This window comes from Columba livia, chromosome Z (assembly GCF_036013475.1).
Source record: "Columba livia isolate bColLiv1 breed racing homer chromosome Z, bColLiv1.pat.W.v2, whole genome shotgun sequence".
Lineage (NCBI taxonomy): Eukaryota > Metazoa > Chordata > Aves > Columbiformes > Columbidae > Columba > Columba livia.
The window spans coordinates 18,987,764-19,010,161 of record NC_088642.1 but is presented as its reverse complement, the minus strand read 5'-3'; the positions used below and the strand labels follow the sequence as shown (position 1 = coordinate 19,010,161).

Below are 22,398 nucleotides of genomic sequence, written 5' to 3'. Positions count from 1 at the left end.
AAACATGAATAAAAAGGAGATAAACTAGCAGCACTTTGACCATTATCATATTTTGTATTGAATTGGTATCTGTGAAGACTGGAAGTCTGGATGCTGTTGCTCCAAGGCCTGACAGAACAATAATCCTTGACTCCGAGATGTCTGTAAGCCAAATATGAAAGAGACAACAGAAACACCAAGCAGGTGAGAAAATAAAAAAGTAATAGTGAAACAAACACAACCAGCATGTAGAATCCTTCAGCTACTCCTATTTGTCTTCCTTCTACATACAATCTCCTAGGACATTATTTTTGCTCTGGAATAGGTAGCTATGGACAGTGAGTTCATCCTGCAAGCACACTGTAGTTAACAAATGCACATGACAAGCTTTAATATTTGAACCTAGGAAGGCATTAGTGAGGCTGAACTTCACGGATGTGTACTGAACAGTATTTCTGACGATGGCAATATGGATGTTTTTTAGCTAGATAAGCAGAGGTCATGTAATTATTTAAACTTTAATTTCATTAACATAGATACAGTGCTTTCACTGTAATTTTTTACTCTACCTACCCAATCTTTTATGTACTATTTTTCTCACTTTTTAAATGTCAATTTGAAACACAGTTGAACGCCAGGACAAAAGACATTGGGGGTAGCTTGTTGAAATAGACATATCTATCAGCAGCACATGGTCACTGTGTTTCACTGAGTTCCAAAAACTCTTCCCAAAATACCTTCCAGAAATATTTTGAGTCCTCACGCTTGTGGAGACTGGAAGTATAAGAGAGACAGATGGTGAAATATTAATGAAGTGAGGAATAAAAAGGTTCACTTGATCTTGACAAGATGTAAGAAGTTCAACCAATTGCAAAAATAACCCTCATACACATCGTATTAGTTGAACATAGGTAAAGCCACGAACTGCATTTTTGCTAAAAGTAGGATTTGAAATTATCATATTTCATGTTCTTAAAGTTATTCTTCCTCTTGACTAAAACTGGATGCTGTTCAGCCAATGTCATTTGGACAGCATTGAGACAATATTCCAGAAGTTGCCCACAACTTCTGTTTTAAAAATCAGTTTTGAAATAAATATGGTGGCTGATGAAGTAGCCTATTTTTCATAGGACTGTGGTTGCACGAAAGAGGTTTAGCAGAGCCCTTTTTCTTCCTAGAAACTAATGTTAATAAGTTGCAGTAAGCTGCATGTATTAAACTCTCCTTTCCTGAACTTTGTGGCTAGATCAGACAATATTATGATATTAAGTATCATGTTACAGTAATAAAATCACAGAATGTCATTGTGCCTTCATCTAAAGAGACTGCAGAAACATATGCAAAAAAAAAAAAAAAAAGAAAACTGAAATGAAATTTAAATAGATAAAACAGTTTTTCAGTCAAAGTTTCAGTAGGCCTTTAGCTGTCTGGATTCAGCAGACATGCATACATTTCAGAGAATAAAATAATTCTGAATACATTTCAAATTGTGCAGTACATGCTGCCTGTAGCTCACTTCCAGTAGCAAATGTAATGTTACCCTCATCAGTGGCAGCATGTCAAAAGCCCCATCTACAATATTGTAAGTCACCAATGAAGAGTTTAAAGAAAATGAAGAGCCAAGCAGATGTAAAATTTGACAAGATATATTGTAACTTTCTTTTACTATTTCTGTATGCCAAAAATGTTGACTTTTCTTTTATGTAAACAAGCCATACTTTCCCCAAGAAAGTTCTTCTAAACTTTACCAACATGACCATTATACTGCAGAGTGGCTCAAGGTCCCTCAAAAACATGTATGTTCTTATCTTGGGTTAGCAAAATCTAGTTGTCCAGCAATTGCTGAATGGGTTCTATAGAGTGCAAGTGCTAGAGTTTGGCAAGTGATAAGAATCAGGTTGCTTGCTGGGGTTTGAAATGGGAAGGGTATCCCCTTGGCAAGTCTAGCCCCACAGCAAACCAGTGAGTTGTTGTTGGAGATGCTTTTGCCCCACAGTGGGGCTCAAAGCACAAATCAGTGCTACCAGGTGGCATGGGGACAAGTCTCTGTGTGCCAGCACGTGTGCTCTGCTTGACCAGTGGTCTTGAGGGGCAGAACCCTTGCTCTGAGAGATGCCATCCCTGATTCCGAAATACTGATACACAGTTCACATCCCACTGCACTTGTAGAGAGACAAAAGCGAGTGCACAGGCACAGTACACCCCTCTCACAAATACATTCACAAGGGAACACCAGAACTCAAATATTTCTTTCTTAGAAAGTATTACCTTTCCAAAATCAGTTGTGTTCTTTAGGATTAGTTAGTTCTTAAATCTTACAAGCTTTCCAGCATCTCTAGTATGTTGAAAAAGATATGCCTCCCTGTTTAAAGGCTAACACTTTACTAACACAAGAGATGTCCCCTCCTTTTGTGTCTAAGATGTTATTTTAAGAGAGAAAACGTGCAATATATGTATGTTATTCTTGCAAATAGTTAGTGCTTCTAATAGTCAGTATTTAATAGCAACTCTGAAATGTGTATAAATTAGAATATATTTTTAAGAAACACTTCAAAAAAATACCTTGAAGACAAAATTTTTGTCTAGTTTTGGGATAGGCAACAACAGCAGGGCTCAGCAGAATCTCCACCCACTGGTGGATGCAGGGGAAAACATAGTGACAGGGGATGAGAGAAAGGCTGAGGCGCTAAATGCCTTCTTTGCCTCAACCTTTAATAGTAAAACCCATTGTGCTCCAGGTACCCATCCCTCTGAGCCAGAAGATAGGGATGGGGAACAGAATGAAGCCCCAATAATCCAAGGAGAAATGGTTGGTGACATGCTACACCACTTATGTACACATAAGTCTATGGGGCCAGGTGGGATCCATTCAAGGGTACTCGGGGAGATGGTGGAGGTGATCAGTAAGTCACTTTCAATTACTTATCAGCAGGCCTGGTTAACTGGGGAGGTCCCAGTTGACTTGAGGTTTGCAAATGTGACACCCATCTACAAGAAAGAACAGGAGTATCCAGGGAATTACATGCTTGTCAGTCTGACCTCAGTGCCGCGGAAGGTTATGGAGCAGACTGTCCTGAGTGACACCACATGGCATGTGCAGGACAACCAGGTGATCAGGCCCAGTCAGCATGGGTTTATGAAAGGCAGGTCCTGCTTGACAAACCTGATATCATTCTATGACAAAGTGACCCGTGCAGTGGCTGAAGAAAAGGTTGTGGATGTTGTGTACTTGGACTCCAGTAAAGTGTTTGACACCGTATCCCACAGCATTCTCCTGGAGAAGCTGGCAGCTCATGGCCTGGATGGTCATTTTCTTCACTGTGTAAAGAACTGGCTGGATGGCTGGGCCCAAAGAGTTGTGGTGAAAGGAGTCAAATCCAGTTGTTGGCCAGTCACAAGTGGTGTTCCCCAGGGCTCAGTCTTGGGGCCAGTTCTGTTTAATCTCTTTATCAATGATCTGGGTGAGGGGATTGAGTGCACCCTTAGTAAGTTTGCAGATGACACCAAGCTGGGTGGGCGTGTTGATCTGCTGGAGGGCAGAAAGGCCATACAGAGGGATCTGGACCAGCTGGATTGATGGGCTGAGGCCAATTGTGTGAGGTTCAACAAAGCCAAGTGCCGGGTCCTGCACTTGGGTCACAACAACCCCAGGCAGTGCTACAGGCTCAGGGAAGAGTGGCTGGAAAGCTGCCTGCAGGAAAAGGACCCGAGGGTGTTGATTGACAGTGGCTGAACCTGAGCCAGCAGTGTGCCCAGGTGGACAAGAAGACCACCAGCATCCTGGCTTGTATCAGAACTAGTGTGGCCAGCAGGGCTGAAGAAGTGATTGTCCCCTTGTACTCAGTACTGGTGAGGCCCCACCTTGAATCCTGTGTTCAGTTTTGGACCCCTCACCAAAGGAAAGGCATTGAGGTGCTGGAGAGAGTTCAGAGAAGGACAATGAGGCTGGTGAGGGGTCTGGAGCACAAGTCTGATGAGGAGCAGCTGAGGGAACTGGGGCTGTTCAGCCTGGAGAAAAGGAGGCTGAGGGGAGACCTTATCACTGTCTAAAACTACCTGAAAGAAGGCTATAGCATGGAGGGTGTTGGTCTCTTCTCCCAAGTAACAAGTGATAAGACAAGAGGAAATGGCCTCAAATTGCACCAGAGGAGGTTTAGTTTGGATATTAGGAAAAAATTCATCATGGGAAGGGTTGTCAGGCATTGGAACAGGCTGCCCAGGGAAGTGGTGGAGTCACCATCCCTGGAGGTGTTTAAAAGACTTGTAGATTAGGCTCTTAGGGACATGGACTAGAGGTGGACTCAGTAGTGTTAGGTTAAGGGTTGGAGTCAATGATCTTAAATGTCTTCCCCAACCAAAATAATTCTATGATTCTGTAATTGTAATAAGGTTCTTCTGAAAGGATGTATTTTAAATTGCTAAATGAACTTTGAGATTACACTTTTAAGTCATTTAAGCCACTTAATCACTAACAAATAATCAGTGGTTTCCAGCAAATACCTTCAACATGGGACATAAACAAAAATGGGGTGCTAAGTGGCAATGTGGTGGGAACTGTATCTGTTGGAATTAACTGCTATATCTTGATTGTTCCTAACTGTGCTAATGAGGCTGCATGGCTGTCAGTAAGCAGCTGGCTCATGCCCAGCCAACTCAGAGTACAGGCCAGAGAGCTGAAGTCCATCTGGAAGTGATTTTCAACATTTCTTATTTGTGGAACCTAAAAATTTTCCAGTGAATATGTAGGTCCTTGAAAACTATTATCAACAGCCTTACTTTTCATTGTTACCCTGCACAGCTCCACTGTTAAGAAGTCCATGGCCATCCAGTGTACACAGATGACATACAGAAGACCCCTGACTGTAGTCATCTATGGGAGATTAGCTTATTTTCCAGATAATATTGAAGAATTACTAACATAATTACTATAAATAACAACACGGTCTCATCATCTTGAAATTAAGAGGAGACTGGGACTAAATCATGCCCACTTAATAAGTATTTTATTGCCTTCCTTCCTTTGGAAAAAGTCAATATCTATGTTTGGAAATAAAATATCATTTAGCCTTCGAGCTTTAAAGGGTAGAAAGTTTCCTAGATTGAAAATAATCATATAAAGATTGCTTGAGAGCACTAAACAGAAAAATGAGAATTAAAATTATCAAGGAAAATTGTATTACAAAGATGTTTTTCAAATAACAACACGGGATGATAAGCCCTATTTAAAAATAAAGCTTCAAAACTGTAAATTATGGTGCTCAAACACTAAATCATCAGTGTATTTCTGGGAAGACTAGTATGCTCACATTTCATGCCAGACTTCTCAATTTGAGAGACTTTTATGAGAATTTGAAGTCTATGGTGAGAACTTGAAAGGATACAGTAGGTACTGAATGACCAACAAATCGGGGTAAACCGTAGCATAAATTTGCCTTTTTAAAAAAATGTAAATTTACAGTCCTTATTCCATATACTTTGGATATTAAACTTCAATGTAGTTGGAGAACTTGTGTAAAAGATACTCCATTATACGCTACACAGAGATTAGATATATTAAAAGGAGTAGCATTAGTGATATTGCAGTTAAGTTGTCAAAACTTAGGGAATAACTGTTTTAAAAGACCTATAATTGTCATGGAAAATTTCCTGATTTTTGGACTTGTACATTTTAGTAATTTTTTAATTCCTTTTCCCCATACAAAATTTATTGATCCTGTGAGCAACTATTCTATTTTTTTTTTACAATGAATAAGGTTGTGGGGTTTTTGTTTTTGTTTTTAATTTTACTGCTTGACCCTCTAATTCTACTTAGAAGACATAATTTCTTAATAGGTTTTCTTGGACAATTTATGAGTTCAGATCTGGAACCTTTCACAATAAGCTTATTTTTATATGATTATCTAGTATATCCTCTAGTAAAAATATGTTATGATGAACAAGTAGACTGTATCATATAAAAAATACTGTAATTCTTTCAAACAGGCATTACAAATCCAAGAAATTAGAAGTTAATTAGAAGAATCTGACAAGTAAGTCAAAGTGTAAGAATAGGCTTGTAGCACGGTGTAGCATTAAATCTGTGGACCCAGTCTTTCAATGACCATGTAATTAAGTATTTTTGCCACTACATTGTTATGTTAACCACTAATGGAGCAGGCAGAAAATCAGTGGATGAGAAGCATATCATGCACGCCCTGCTACTACAGACATTTCCATTGAACCAATAAAGAGACTGGAAAATTAATGACACAAAACAATAGTATTTTGTTCATGACTTGGCCTTACACTTTAACAGTGTTTTTTTTTAAACAAAGCATCTGCATTGTGTTTTTTGTTGACAACTAATTTGAAAATAATTGTAAAAAAATTCACTCACAGGCTGAGAGATGACATCGTGTAAATTATTACTAATAAATTAATGCAGTAATACTAACAGCGTTGCATTACTCCTTCTAGAATATATTATATTAAGATGGCAAGCTTACCTTCTGTGTTGGAAATGGGAGTACTGTCACATTTACTTTCACACTGCTGCATTGATGGAGGTCTAAGTGTTTCTGGACACTCGCTGGATGCTTGTCCAGTGTATGAGAGGCACTGTACTGTTCTCATCTGTTGCCCAAGACCACACTGTGCAGAACACTAAAAATAAGAAAGATAAAAAGGTAAAACAATTTGGATACAATTTTAAAATATAAACCAAGATAACAGGAAAGCAATTTGGAAAAGTACACATGCACACATTTTAAAGAAGACGGGCATCTGAAAATATTTGGTTAATATAGAAAATAGTTTTCATAACATTGTTTAGAAATTTGGGATTTTGACAGCATACCTTAGCACTTGTCTTTCAAAGAAAACAAAACACAATGTAATATTGGCTCCCTGAGTAGCACAGATTTAAGGTATAAGACTATAATTTACAGTATTTCATATATCATATCTGAGCTTAAGTGCATGTTTTCAAGAGAGGAATAATCATTTTAGAATAAAGAAGAAAAACTAAGGCAATCAAGAAGTCAAATCTCCTACAGGACTTTTTTTTAAGGAAAAAGAAAACTATATTTCAAACAAAAATAATTTGCTATTTCAAAACATTTTTAATCTCTATAGTGGTTTTAGTACAATATCAATTTAAGACAAATGTGCAACTGAAAAACTACCTTAAAGGAGAAGTCACTTAGACTGTACTGCCACAAATGGCTGTCCTCTGGCTAGTTAAGCTAAAGAGTTTTATTTTTATTAGTGGAAAACTACTCGGTGAACTGAGAAAGTGAAACATCCATTTATTGTTTTAAAATGAGGCCACTAATCATAATTGAGACATAAAACCACAAAGAAAGAAACTCAGTATATTGTATTTAGAAACACTGCACAATGGCAGCACCATTCAGCCTGTCACGTAATAATTTTGCTCCCTGTCTGGTAATTCAGACTATTTTATGTAAGATTTGATAGATCTTGAAGATTTTGGGGTGGCTACATGTATCTCTCTTACTAAAATAGGAATGGCCTTTGTATTTCCATCATGTTTGTTAAGGAAGTTAAACACATTTTTTAAAATTTTAAGCCTTGCAACATTGTGGTATCCCAAAATCCCCTTCCGAAAATACTGTAATAAGGACTACTTATTTTTTTTTTAAATGCATGAAGAAATCCGTCAAGTAGAAATTAGATTGCTGTCAGCAAACCCTTTATAGTTCAGCAGACAACTATCATTCAGAATCACATTTCAAGCTGAGACAAAGAGTAAGATAGTTTCCATGACTCAGACAAAAGCATCTCTTATGCATTTCCAGCAACATCTTATCCTGAAAAGGTGCTAATGAGTAGGAGACTAACAGCGATAAATACTTAAATGAACTATCTTACCTGTCCCCAGTCTCCTGTAACCCAGCGAGGAGGAGGACATCGGCCTAAACTACATCGGATGCGAACTGGCGGCTTGCTTTCCTCTTGGCATTGAGCAGCTGGAAAAGTTTTTAAAAGGTCGCTGCTTTTGCACAGAACAATTCGGTGTTTGAATCCTGGGCCACACTTCGGTGTGCACTGAAAAAATATTGACATGAATAAATAAATAATGAAATCTCTGTAAAAAGTCAATTAAGTGTCAGAAATGTTGTTATGGAAAATAGAAGAATGCGTTTATGGTCTTACAGTTAAACTATAATCACAATTTCCCCGAGATGATAATTATAATTTTAAAAGTTCTAGAAACACAAATATTATTAAGTTCAAGTTTTTATAATTGTTAATTTCATAGAAGTAGATTTTCTTTGCTATTCATATTTAGGCTATGGTGTTACTATTTACTCTAATATCTAAGAGCCTTCAGGTAAGGTTTAAGAAAAGTGCTTTGCTGCAAAGTAGTAAGGTCTGCCACATGCAGCACAATCATGAAACAAACTTGAGTATGCATTTAAGAAACAAGAAGTTCAACTCTCTGTTCTTAATATACGACCTTAGTACAGACTTTCTCCACCTCACTTACAGACAACCAAGCTGCAATTAACACATTATTTCCTCAAAAAACATATGGGAGGATAAATGCTTTACTCGACCCCACAGAAACCAGACTGTTCAGACAGAAATACTGTATCCTCTCTTTTGATGCATGCTTCTGTCTCCTTTCCTATTTAAACTCTAATTCTGTTTTCACACAGTTCTTGGTTTTGCTCCTTTTATCACTCTGCTCATTCTAAGAGCAAGCAGATAATCAAAGAGTGATTTGAAAGTAAGGTCTGATGACCTCTGCTTTTCCTCCTCTTTCTTCACACTGGTTCCTCCTCTTCTCCTTCCATTTTTCTATTGACTGTTAACTGTCATTTAGTTTACATTAGCACAACTGCAGAATGGGGAGCAGATAAATGCTAACAAAATTAAAATTTGAGACCTTCCCCAAATCAGTCCCTCTTTAGCATCTGACCAGGACGTTTTGCAAGCAGAGTTGGTATATTAACCTTTATCCTGTAAGCAAACCTGAAGTATTTGGGCCAGAATCAGTTTCTGATAGCATAAACCTTACACGCAGATTATGCTAAACCTGTCAAGAGTGGAACTGCCTTTCATATAAAAGCAGCTGTAGAGACAAAACTGCCTGGGAAATAATACTTTGTGGAACTGGAGAAACATTCAAGAGGTTGCACACCAGAGGTTTTCCACACATCCAAAATGGGTGAGTATATAATTAGTAAAAAAACAAAACACCCAAACAAAAAACCAAACATCACCTAAGATTAACTTTCAAAAAAATTACTTGAGTGATCCAAACTTCGCTGTTGTATGCCTAATTACGAAGCATCTTTGCTTAACTTAAAGAAACTTTAAAACAGTTCCACAGCACTATTTAAGGTATCAATATTCCTTATACATACGTAAAGGTGTGTGTATATGTATATGTATACGTATATGGAATGTTGTGTGTATTTTTTTCCACAACTATTTCATGTAAAATGCATTACTTTTAAGCAGGAACTAGAATTAGTGCTATAAAAATCACTTGCACTCAATCTCTTGCACTCAATCTCTTCTCGGTGACTGAACATTCTGTCAAAAACAAACAGAAAAGATAGAAGGCTGAAAGGATCTTGTCAAAAATGTCAAAGCCCAATGTGTCTGTTCTGTTCCATAATCTCTAGAATGTGTTAGCAAATAAGCAAGAGTTTGAGGATCAAAATTTGAGTTTTGGTGCATCAATTTTCTAGTCCTGCTTGAAGACATGTTCCTGTATCTATGCCTAAGCTGCCATCTGAGAAAAATCTTTCAGCTACTGGTATCAGAAGAAAACAATATCACTTAAAAACAAACCAACAATTTTTTAGAGTCATAGTCAAAATGCCACTAAATGAGATGGACTACACCCCATCCTCCAAAATGAAAGTGAAGTAAGAAAATAGGTTGCCTACAATAATACTGAATCCCCAAAAATAAAAAGCATCAGTAGAATTAAAAAAAAAAAAAAAAAAAGTCTCCAGAGCAAATGCAAGACAAAATACCCAGACAAATGAAAACAGGAAACAGTGTCTACCATTGCTGCACGATTCTAGAATTTTTGACTCAGTGGAAGTCACGACTAAAGGTAATCTGAACGCAAATTACATGTGCCTGTTTGATAAGGCTCTTCTCAAGAAATCCTTAGATTATTTTTTGCCAGTTTATTATCTGGAAAAATATGAAAGAATTAATTTGTTGTGGGCAGCATAATTCAGTCAGAGCTCAACTACCACTAAGTGTGAAAAAATTTATGGCAAATCTGACATTACCTGAGAATAACTGCATTCCACTGTGCAAGACACTGTTAGCTTTAATTACTATTTCATAAAATCACTTCTACATTCTCTTAAGGACTCGATTTAATCCCTATATTTAACAAAATGTTCTTGTTTCTCTGACCGAGAAGAGAAAAAACTTCTTGTTATCATTCAAGACTAAAAAATATGTAACTACAACACATTAATGCTCAACAAGTACATTAGGATATAAAAGAGTGCTAACGGTGTTAATGGTTAATGGTTTAACTTGTTTCATGTACTGCTTATATTGAGTATGAAAACAAAAATTTGGAACTTGCATTCCAGAGGAAAGTAGCAAGGTTTGCCATTGTTTTCAATGGAAGCAGTATTCAACTCTTCACTTTCTGAGGCCACTCTTGTTTTCATTTTAATGCTTCTGTCAGAAAATCATATAAATACATATATAAAAATGGTTTTATGTATACTACTATATGAACTTCAATATATTATATTTCTGGAAATGCTGAATAGAAAAAAAAAATTCTTATTATATATAAATGGTATCATAAGTCAAAAAGTTTTCCAAGCTACACCAGGCAAAATTCATACCAGAAATAAGTTGGCACTTTTTCACAATCCTGATTAAGCTTCATCACAACCAGAAGCTCAGCAGAGTTTGAATAATTAATTTATCTTATAATTACTTTTTTTCAAAATTGTAACATGCTCCTTCTGTATAAAGGCTGGATATGATGGGTTAAAAATTTGTTCAGGCTTCTTAATGTTGGTGGCAGTGCTGACAACTTTAAGGACAACGTCTTAGTGAGCAATGTCTCAAGGAGGTATAGGGGGAACATGTATCTATGGCTATAACTTGTCACATGGATAATATAGTTTGCTAGCACTGAGATGACGCCTAGATATTACAGTCAGAAATAAAGTGCTATGATAACGGATGCTTACAAAATATCAATGCCACAATGATGGAGTCTTCAACTGAGCATCCCTTCCCACTCATCCATCTTTCCTTTTCACTCCTTTCTGTTCTGCTCCAAGTCAGATTCATTTTCAAAGGGCTGGAATACACCACACCTTTTCAGGCAGGGACAAAGACCACTGAGTACCTTTTCTGCCTTGATTTTGTTGCCCTACTTCTTTCATGAAATGCTGGCTAACAGTGGAGTAAAAAATATTGTTCTGCACGTAGAACAAAACACACCTCAAGATTCACTGTGACATTCCCAGGTTTCTTGAGGTCCTGATCTACACCAAGAAAAGCCACTGAAAGAAACTGCTTTTCTACAAGTTTCAGGATATAAAGTTGACAACTTTTTATAGAACTGATTCAAAAAGATATAAAACTAGAGATAGATTGAGGTTTAGTCTGGGAATGACTATCTGTTTTATGATGGTGGATTATTAACAAAACCTGGTATAATTAAAAGGAAATTCAGAATATAAGAAAAAGCATCTGTCTGATAAATTAATGAAAACAAAAAATATCAGAAATTCACATTATGTTTCAGAATATTGATACAAAAGCTAACTGAAATGGCATTCTGTTCATAATTCCTTACAGAACAAAACCAGCTGGACAGTACAGCAAACTGACATTTTTCTTTTGTTCAAATAAACTAGTTTCTTGAGCGAGGAAGAACAAATGGAGATTATAGAAGGCAGTAAGATGAACAGCAGCAGCTTCCACAGCAGCTCAGAGCATTGTAATTTAACACACAGACATTACTACTTTAAGTACTACCATAACGCTCAGACTATTACTAACTAATAGAGGATGGAGTCTCCATCCTTGGAGATATCAAAAAGCTGTCTGAACATGGCCCTGGGTAACTGGCTCTAGGACACTCTGCTTGAGCAGGGCAGAACTGGGCAAGATGACCTCCAGAGGTCCCTTCCAACCTCAACCATCCTGTGATTTAGTGAAGTATGTTACCTGTATTAACAAATTATGGTAAAAGTTGTTCTTGTCACTTCCATGAGTGCTCACAGTGATGCTAGTAGCCTTCCTTCTTTATGCTTTCAGTTTCCAGAGACTCTAACAACTTTAAGAGCTAAAAGTATCTGTGCACAGAAGAGATCTATGCAACTACAGGCACATTAAAACTTCTTTATGGTATCTGGTGATTTATAATTTACTTTGAACGAAAGATTGTTGTAAAAGGCAAGCAAGTACACAGAATATGGGATACACTAATAATGGGTGTATCACTGGTAGATCATCTCAGTTTATTCTTAGAGTCTCCTTCAATGTTTTTAGACAAAGGAAGTAGGACAGTTCTAACCTGCCTGGGCTTCAGTAAGTATTTGAAAGAGAGATAACAACGACCTTCTAGGATCAGTCATAGGACTGATCTGATTAATATTTCTTTCCAGTTTATTTAATGATATTTCACTTTTTCAGTATTTCTAAAATTACTGAAATTAGCAGATAGGACAGGTGATTAACTGACCTTGATGCTACAGAGGTACGCTCTACAGAAAGAACTGGACAACCGTGAGGACATAATAATTGAGATTAATTTGGCAGTATGACAACAGTATGCTACAGAGGCATGCACTTAAAAAAAATCTCTATTTAAACTGGGAGATCACTCAGTGAAATGAAAAAATGAGGATAAAGATTTGGACATATTAACAGAGTATAAGATGACCTTACGTAATAAATATGTAATAGCTTATTTAGGGTATACTGACACACTGTATGTTAAAGGAATTTTCAACAGAGGCAGGAAACAAATGAGGTACATGTGAAACCTCTGGGATAATATATACATTAACTCTAGTCATTTGTTCTCAAAAAGACAACTTCAAATTGAAATATAAAAGCAGAATGTGATCAAGATTAATTCCTTTCTCATGAAAAATAGCTGGAAAGGAAGGAGGACTGTTTCAGATAAAAGTAAACAGGTATAAACTGACATAAAACTAGAACATTAGAACACTTGCAATTAAAAGACTGAAATTCAGAAATATAGTTTTCCAAGAAGTAGGACAAACCCCCAAAACTACTTTAAAACATAGTGTAATCAATATATGACATCCATTGTATGATATGGCTGCATTTGACAGTGAGGACACAGACATGGAGACTCAAGATATCTTAACTCGTAGGTACTTCATACGCACTTTGAGATAAAAACTGAGGCGAGGTGGGAGTCCAGGACAGCAAGGATGTGAAAAAGCATAACGACATTTTTGCACTTTGATGTGCATATGATGCAGTCCCATTTAAATGTATCTGCCTTTCCTTTCAGCTGCACTGGTTCACATTCTTCAAATTTAATACTTGAATCAGTATAAGGTACAGGATAAGCCTGCCATACTTAATGAAAAATGTTCTTTAATAAAGAGAATACCAATTTTCAAGTCTGCTTCTTGAGCTGTGTTGTTAAGAACAGTGATGTTTTACGTCACCATGGTTACTTCAGCAGGAAAAAAAAAAACACAGTTTATTCTGATATTCCAAACCTATCAGCTCTACTCTCCAGCTATATGTTCAAAAAAAAAAAAAAAAAAAGGAAATGGAAATTTCTTTTTTCTATGAGACAATTATCACACATCAAACAGCTATTCTAAAGACTTTTTTGTTTCAGTGGGTTTTTGTACTACTTTACTAATCTATTTTGGTTTTTACTATATTTCTACTACATTTAATCAAAACAGGTCAGAATCATTTGACAAAACAACAGAACTAACAACATAGAAGTAAATAACAAAGAAAAAAAAACGAACACTTTTATACTAGATCTATGAAGTTTTGAATTTCTTATTAATGTTTGACTTAGCAAGCACTGATGGAAAACATACTAATATTCTGTGGCAGAGCTCTTGTCTCCACTACTACCAATGAGCAAACACAGCAAAATTTTCTTACTTCTGACCAGTCCAAAGCGACCCACTGTGGGGGACAGGACTGATTGTTACAGGACTCTTTTTCAATAGGCCGGTGCGTTAAACAGTTGGTATTGTCCAGTGTCTCCTCCTCAGAAGGTCCAATCTTTCTGATACAGAGAACTGTTCGTGAACGCATTCCTCCATCACAGGTCTTACTGCATTCTGACCAATCTCCTATAAACCATCTGGATAAAAAAAGTTAGAGGACTTAATGCATTTCAGAAACCATAGATAATTGCACAAACCCAGAATCCAAATAGTTTAAATTACGAAACCTAAGTCACTGTTAACAATACACATATTCACAGTGAAATTAAGTAGAAACTTACGGGTCTTTTTACTGAACATTTTAATTTGTTCCTCACTGTAATCTTATCTTCCAGGAATAATACTACTTTGTATTTTTCTAGAGCAGCAATTTCCAGCCTAGGCTCTAGTAGTTAGAAAGGAGTGTTAAGTCTGAAAAAACTGTAGCTATATAAGTAGATTCGTAATGAATGTGCCTGAAATTATTTTTCTGAAAGTGGTTTGCAACTGGAAATGTTTGGAAACCACTGCTGCAGGTTATAGCACAAGTTAAAAGCCAGGATGGTTGCCTTTCTAAAATAATTTAGTCTCAAAATTGGGTTTTCTGAGAGTTAATTCTCATATGATTATGAAATATTTATATTTTTTTAATAAACTACTATAGTGGAATGAAAAATATTATTTATTAGAGTAAGTGAAGCAAACACTAGTAAAACATGAATTCAGCACATAAAAATTATGTTGACAAATATTTTAAAATATTAAATCACTGCATGATAGCTGCTAGAGGAAATTTCTGAGTGTTCGCATGTACGTAGTAAAAGGCAGGAACTGTACAGTATAGTTAGATTACTTTGTGCTGCTGCAGAGATTAATGTAGCTGTTAATCTGGCTATAATGTTTGTTGTTTTTTTTTTTCCTACTGATGAATGGTTAATGCAGCTCAATTCACTGTAAATCTCTTCACATCGTCGAGAACATTTGGTCTTCAATATTTCATATGTTGATAAGATACACTCACCTGAATCATCGTTGCAAAGGATGAAGTTGAAGGCTAGTGTGCTATCACATGTCACCAACATGGCAAAAATGCCATTCTTATATTACAGAATGTGTAATATATTCTAATATGAAGCCAGATCAATACAGAGATGCAAACAAATATGCCATATTCTGTCATTAACTTCCCAGTGAAAGAGAATTAATTTGTGATTCTTCAATACCAAACCTACATTTTTACCACAGTAGGGTGAATTAGAATGTTTTCAGAGCTTTGGAGAGGCTAATTGTGAATTTTTAGTTGGTTCTATGATTTACTCAAGTGCATTCTGAGGAACCTTTTATGTTTATACTGTGTGACAGGACAGTACTACTTATAGTACTCACAGAACTATGTTAACCTGTGTAATTTCTTGTAATATGGAAATTTAAGAGTTACTTATTGCAATAACAAACACAATATTGTGAACAAAGTCTTTTCTGCTGCTCAGGGACCTCAAGTATAATGTAGCTGGCATTCAGTTAGAACAGCCTTTTTCTATACTACTTGCATGATCAGAAATCGAGAACCCTTCCTTAAGCATCTGGCATTTTGTGCTCATCTTGTGGGCAACATTAGAATGGAGGTAGACATGGGCTCTGACATATTAAATCAGATGCTGATTAATATACACTACCCAGTTCCTGAATCTTAATGACTTGAGTTTCACCATATTCATGAACGTCCCTGCTGTACTGGATGGAGAATGCAGAAGTGTCCTGCTTTGTGGGCTGGTTTTGTTTGTTTTTCCTTGGTTTTGGTGTATTTTTGTGTGGTTTTATTTTGTTTTGTTTTAATAATGCCAGTGCAAAAAATAAAAATTAACTAGTTTGGAATAACTATGTTAACATTACTTTTTAAAGTGCTAATTTGTTACTGGGTAAGCCACACAAAAGAAGGGATACAAATGTGTTTGGTAAAAAGGAACTGACCAAACACAACCACTTAGCAAGTTCTGCTCTCAGGTACATGGTGTGAGAGTTTAGGCACTTTTAGCCATGCTAAACAGTGTTATCTAAACAGAATCTAAGTGCATATCCTTGTAGGCTAAATATATATTTACATATAGACTGTGGGGACAATGACCTGACCTCTTTGTGAGACACTATATTAACATTCAAACATGCACAAGGTGAGAGCAGTGTGAGAGCACTTCTGTTTAGGTCAAATGAGTACAGTATGTGACACAGGTAGAGTACCTGTGGAAGACACTTCTCTGACATCCTGCAACCAGTCACCACTCCAGAGAAGTGGATGATATTCTAGGAAGAAACTGGCTTCATGAAGACCTGTTAGGATTTTAATGCATTATAGTCTTGTCTCATTCCTCCCGATGTCCTTCATGCTACAATTTTACAGTTTCTAAGAGACATTTAGAAGAGACCACAGTATTTCTTTATTGTGTAATATCTTCATGTAATCAGCATTAATGATTTTCATGTCCAATTAGAATATAACTACAGACTATCATTGAACTTAAATTTTTCAGAGCTTGTGAACCAATAAACTGTTGTAACTCTTTTCTTTTTTACACAAGTTTTATTTGTCTCAAAATGTAAGAAGGAGTTATGCACATACTGAAATTATTTTCTAGGGTAAAATATCACAACTCTTTCTAAACAGTTTTTGTAGTAAGACCAAGCTATGCTATAGGTCCTTGTCAAGTTTCATTCTTGAACAAATGAGCTGTTGTGTTTTTTATTATAGCATGCAGCTATCTTTAAAACTATGACTAAACAGATGTAACCAAGTAGGGACCTAATCCTACAGGCACACAGTATTACTGTACAACAATGAGTATCCTGAAGAGAAAGTTACTTGACAAAACTATTACCAGTAGTTTGGTCTCCTAAGCAGTTTCTATATTTGCCATTTCTCAAGTGAACATTTCAACCCAGATTTTCATTTAATATACTTAAAAATACAGCAAACATTTAGTATGTAATGTAAATATCTATGGAAAGTTTGTTTGTTTGTTTGTTTGTTTTTTTAATTACAAGCTCTGCTTTGTGTAGTTTAAACACCACTGATCCTCAGTCAAATTAGGCCTCCTCTAGGTCAAAGTACGTGTTTTCCACGACTGAAACTAAAATCAAAAACCAAACCCAAATATCCTGTCTGATAAATCAACAGGACCATAAAACTAGGTAAGAATTTTATACACATTTGGTCAACAGGATTTATTATAGATTACAAAGACTTCTCTACCTATGCAAAACACATGTCCATCTTAGTGATTAATGACTTACTCAGGTGGGCAAGGCTCAGTGTTGCAGGCTCTTTGGTTTTCTGGAGGCTTACTGTCAGGGTCACAGTAGTTGTTTTGTACAATGGAGCTGTCATCCAGCCTTTTACACACCACCTCTTGTTTCTGCACACCTTAAGATGAAATGAAACACCATTAATTAACCATTCTTGCTCTTCTACTTGTTGAGTAAGAGTGCATTTTACCTATTGATTACTAATCCTAGCATTCCACTTTAATTGGCTGAATGCTGCAGGGGTGTGAGTTCCAATTGACAGAACACCCCCTGACCACACTAGATATTTTATTTTCCTTCAATTTTAGGCCACCCAACTGAGAGAGGTTTTTAAATTGCTGTTGTTTTCTAAAACAAAGGGAATATATTTATAGATTTACTAACAGATTGTTTTTATTTGTATATTGCACAAAATCCATTTTCTGTCTACCCCTTCTCCTAGTAAAAGACACTTAAATTTCCAAAGAAAACATCACCAAATAGAATGCGGTCACACTTAAATGCAGAATTATTGTTTATGTGTTCTGGTTTAAAATAAACCAGCAATAGTGGGAAACAGTGTTGCATTTTTATACATGTCATCCTATAAACATTGTCTTCATTAAAATAATAGAAGTATTATTCATTCTGAAAGATGCAGCTTGTCTCTGTGAACACTCGTTTTGTCTGGCACTTCCAGCTCCTTTTTCATTGTTAACCATCAACAGGGCAATTTAGAATTGATTATTATTCCCAAAACATCATGACATATCACTGCCAAGACAACATTGCAAGTTAGTGTATTAAGCAGATTTTTTGATTTTTAAAAGAACAGGATCTAAAGAAAAGCATTAAAGAATCATGGGTATGACAACAGTTCAACTCAGAGTATTCCTGTAAAGAGTAGTACACATGGTCTCCACCTCTCTTTTTAGAACAAGCTGCATGATGTTTGCTAGCATAAAAAGACTGTGGATCTGCAATTCATATACAGTTCTTATTGAACATGAGTAGACATTAAACTGAAATAATAGGATTATCTGTATGATAAAAGTGGCAAAAAGCCCTGAACCTTTCTTAAAAATAAAAATAATTATTTTACTTTTCCCAAAATGTGAAATGCATACAATTAAATTGGGATTAAAACATCCTGTCTTCAAATATCTGCCAACTTGACTTTACAGTGCTCTCTTCATTTTAAGACAAGCTTTTTATAGGAGGTAGACGTACAATAATATAATTAATTGTATGTTTTTCAGACACTAAACATCCCACTAAAAACATGGAATTTCTTTCACCAAATATTTGTAGTCCTTTTGTTCACTATAAACAAGCTAATCAAATTACTTTTGCAATTGCCTCTTTTGTTGCTCATGATGGACAAGAGTCCAATTTCCTACTTCGGTTCCTCAGATGTGACCTACACAGAATCCAGGTATTTGATCCCAACAGTGAGTCAAACCTAGCCTTGAGATGTCTCGAATGAGGCCCACAAAGCATCCTGCTCAGCTACAAACTGAAGTCCCTCAGCCTACACACACAGGCATATGAAATGTCTTCATGATGTTTTGTGCAAAGAACACAGGAAAAGATGGTAGCCTCCTTTTGCATGAGCATTGGGGTGGCATGCACTCCTCCATGAGGCTGCAGATGCAGGAGTAGGTAGGATCCTTTCTCATTCTGAGGGGATTGCGGATTCACATGAGGAAACAATAACTTCTGTGACTTACAGATTAATTTAGGTAAGGTGGCAAGACTGTGGTTTCTAGTCTGTAGATTATTTCTAGTTTTTATTCAATTACAGTCTGATGTAATATATCTTAAGCATCTTGAGACCAAAGGATGAGAAACCATACCTGTCTCTGTGCTAGATGAATGCCTTATATTCTGGATACAGGTTCAACTCTTCCTTGTCCTCCTGCCATGGGCCCCATGAATCTTGCATCCCTGGCTGCATTGTAACCCAAAAGCTTATTAAAAAGTCTTGCCTCTCCCTGCCCTCTTAGACTCCTCCAATTTCTATGGCACACAGTTAAAAGCACTCTTCTGGAGATGTACCCTCAGCTGAAATCACTCTGCAATAGGGAATTGTTATTTAATAGACAACTGTCATGACATCCTGCAAAATGTGGATATTATCCCTCACATAAAAATAGAGATTTGTTAATTAAAATATTCTCACAAAAACCCAGCAGTCTGCATCCTAAGCACAGAAGAACGTCCATTTGTCCTCAGCGCTTAATGGTCATGGTTCTGACAAGCAGGAGAGGAATCAGATTCGTATCATATCCTTTCTTACAGTCTGCTTGTGTAGGAGGTGAGACACTCAACAACACTCAAAATCTTCCACCTCATCACCTCACCTCAAAATTATTAACCATGTTGAGACCAAATGTGCCTAATGCTGGAGTTTTCACTCTAGTGTAGTACTTAAATACAGAGTCTGTAGCTTTGCTGCTGGGATATCTCCTTTTTGATTAAAGCTACACTTAATCTTCACAACACAGACACTTCAAATCAGGTTGTAAACCATTTCACACATCTGATATATCAGGTTATCCATAAACATCACAATAATTTTAAAGTAAGCTTTATTTATTAAAAAGATAGCGATTAATACGCGACATGTCTTACAGGTGAGCCAGGTAAACCAATCAGCCTCTTCATTTTCCTCTTTTTCTACATATTTCTGAATGCCACAACATTAGACAACAGTAGGTACCACTAAGCAGTATAGAAGGCTGCCAGACTGTTTCTCAAGTGTATCCTACATACCAAAATCTATATGACCAAGCTAAAAAGAAAATACCATTTTCAACAGTATTCAATCTCTCTTTTTTTTGGCTAATTTTCAATTTTTGTACTATAAATGATGCAGTCATTTTGCTAGATAGTTAGGTCCAGCTGGAGTTGATAAACAACTTAAACCATTAGCATGGAGGACTCTCAAGGGCCTGAAGTACATGCCTCCACATCTGTTGGTCAATTCTGTTAATATACAGATATTTTCTATCAGATATTCATCAGGTATCAAAGATTTTAGAGTTTCACATAAAGATGTTCCATTTATAGCATCCTCAGCACTTAATATTTCAATTATACGAAATGATACAAGACTGAAATTCAGTGAGATCTTGCACTATAAGGGCAATTAAATAACCTTGGAACACAGGAACTTTGAACACACAGCTATAAGCAACACCCTTCCATTGCTGGCAACCATAAACTGATGAAGTTCCACTTTATGCCCAGGTGCATCTTTTTCCTCTGAACTTCACACCTGTGGCTGCCACAAGTCAAAACATTCTTTCATTTTAAATGACTTGGTTAACACAAAGTTAACTCTTGCAGTTTCTGTGTTGTTAGATGCAACATTCCTTACCACCCTTCTGTACATCTCCTCACATCTGGGTTTATTACAGCCACAATAATAAGTGTCCCCAGTACTCCAGAGGGATTTTACTAGTGTTTATCCAGTGCCATTAGCACTTTTAAATAAACACATCCTAAATTCAAATCTGCCTTTACAATGACTACAACATATCCCGGTCTTCCTCACATGTCTTCTAGTGCTGCACTGTCACCAAATTTTATCAGAGCTTTCTACTTTTTATGCTGCCATCAAAACAAGAAAAACTGAAGTCTCATGAGTCATGTGAAACATCTTTAAGAAGCCTACTAGGCTCATTGCCTTTTGGCCTGGTAATTTACACCTTAAACATGCCTCTTGTTCAGTAATAATTTATAATTCTCTTTTAGGTTTAGCTTACAACAAAAACCTTAAGTCTAGATCAATGAATCTACTACATTTCCTTGGTCTAGAAAATTAGTTATATATTAAAATATGTCTGGCTAGTCAAGCATGATCTATCATGCTACTCTTGGCCCCATTCATCACTTATTTCTAGATCTTTATACTTTTTTTGAAATTTCAAATCAGTTAGTAGTTCAATGTTGTTATTTACAGATATGTATATTTATATATATAAAGACACACTGAGTGAGAGATTATTTTCCTCAGTTCTCTACTCGTTTAGTACTATTTTAGTAAAGACATAACAATTGCAGCACAGAAGAGAAAAAAAAAAAAGTTTACCAGATTTATGATCACTTCTTTTGGTTCTTGACAAGTAAGTGGAAGATCGAAATATTTGAGAAGCTATGACAAGGTAATTCACTTTAAATTCTATAATCTATGCAAACACTGGCAACAGATGAGTATAATTAAAATCAGATCTGACAACCCAAGCAGGAGTATTTCTTTTGCAAATTTCTACTTAAGCTTCACCACGATTAGAAATAGTATTTAAAGGGTCTAGGCAAACAGCAATACTAGTAACATGGCACTGCTAGCTGGCGTACAATTTGTGTTCATCTCCAACTGATGAATAATCATTCATCCTTTATATCACAAGCTGCCTGAATTCTTTTTGTGGCAGATAAAATAGGTTGCATGTTGCCTTCATAATGATATTTCCCTCAAATATAATTGCTTTAAAATAATAATTTATAAATACTTCAGAATTAAGCATTTTAATGATGCACACCATTCTCACAAATATAATTATGGGATAGCATGGATATTAATGTTATGTTTTCACTAGATTTTCTGCTGGCTTCAGACACATTTCCTTCTAGCCTTTCACTAAAAATTGGCAGCCTCAGTAAACTCATTTCTGAGGACCTATGTACTAAGAAAGTATTCTGAAGTACTATGAACACCAGCTATCACTGCTTCATTTTCAAAAGAATTTAAGTCAGACGTGTTATTTATTGAACACTGGTCAGGTAGCATATCACCCGTAAGATATTCACCACTTCTCACTCACACAGTAAAGAATCTTTAATCCATGTCAGGAGATATATTAATCCAGTTCTAAAATGTTCTGCAGCATCTTTCCACACAACATGTAAACTTTGCATCATGGCTGTCTAATTACAGTGCTATTTAAAACAAAATATCAGAAAC

At 36.2% G+C, this 22,398-nt stretch overlaps 1 protein-coding gene across 5 annotated transcripts in view; it reads right to left on the bottom strand.

Moving 5' to 3' along the window:
• The window catches only part of ADAMTS6 (ADAM metallopeptidase with thrombospondin type 1 motif 6), a 153,114-nt gene that overhangs the window by 5,101 nt on the left and 125,615 nt on the right, over window positions 1-22,398 (bottom strand). For all 5 annotated transcript variants that reach the window (XM_065047464.1, XM_065047465.1, XM_065047466.1 and 2 more), the window contains 4 exons: window positions 17,439-17,568; window positions 14,104-14,308; window positions 7,852-8,028; window positions 6,465-6,621 (listed from right to left, as the gene is read on the bottom strand). In XM_065047464.1, the coding sequence (XP_064903536.1) occupies window positions 6,465-6,621; window positions 7,852-8,028; window positions 14,104-14,308; window positions 17,439-17,568 (669 nt within the window). The remainder of the gene's footprint in view (window positions 1-6,464; window positions 6,622-7,851; window positions 8,029-14,103; window positions 14,309-17,438; window positions 17,569-22,398) is intronic.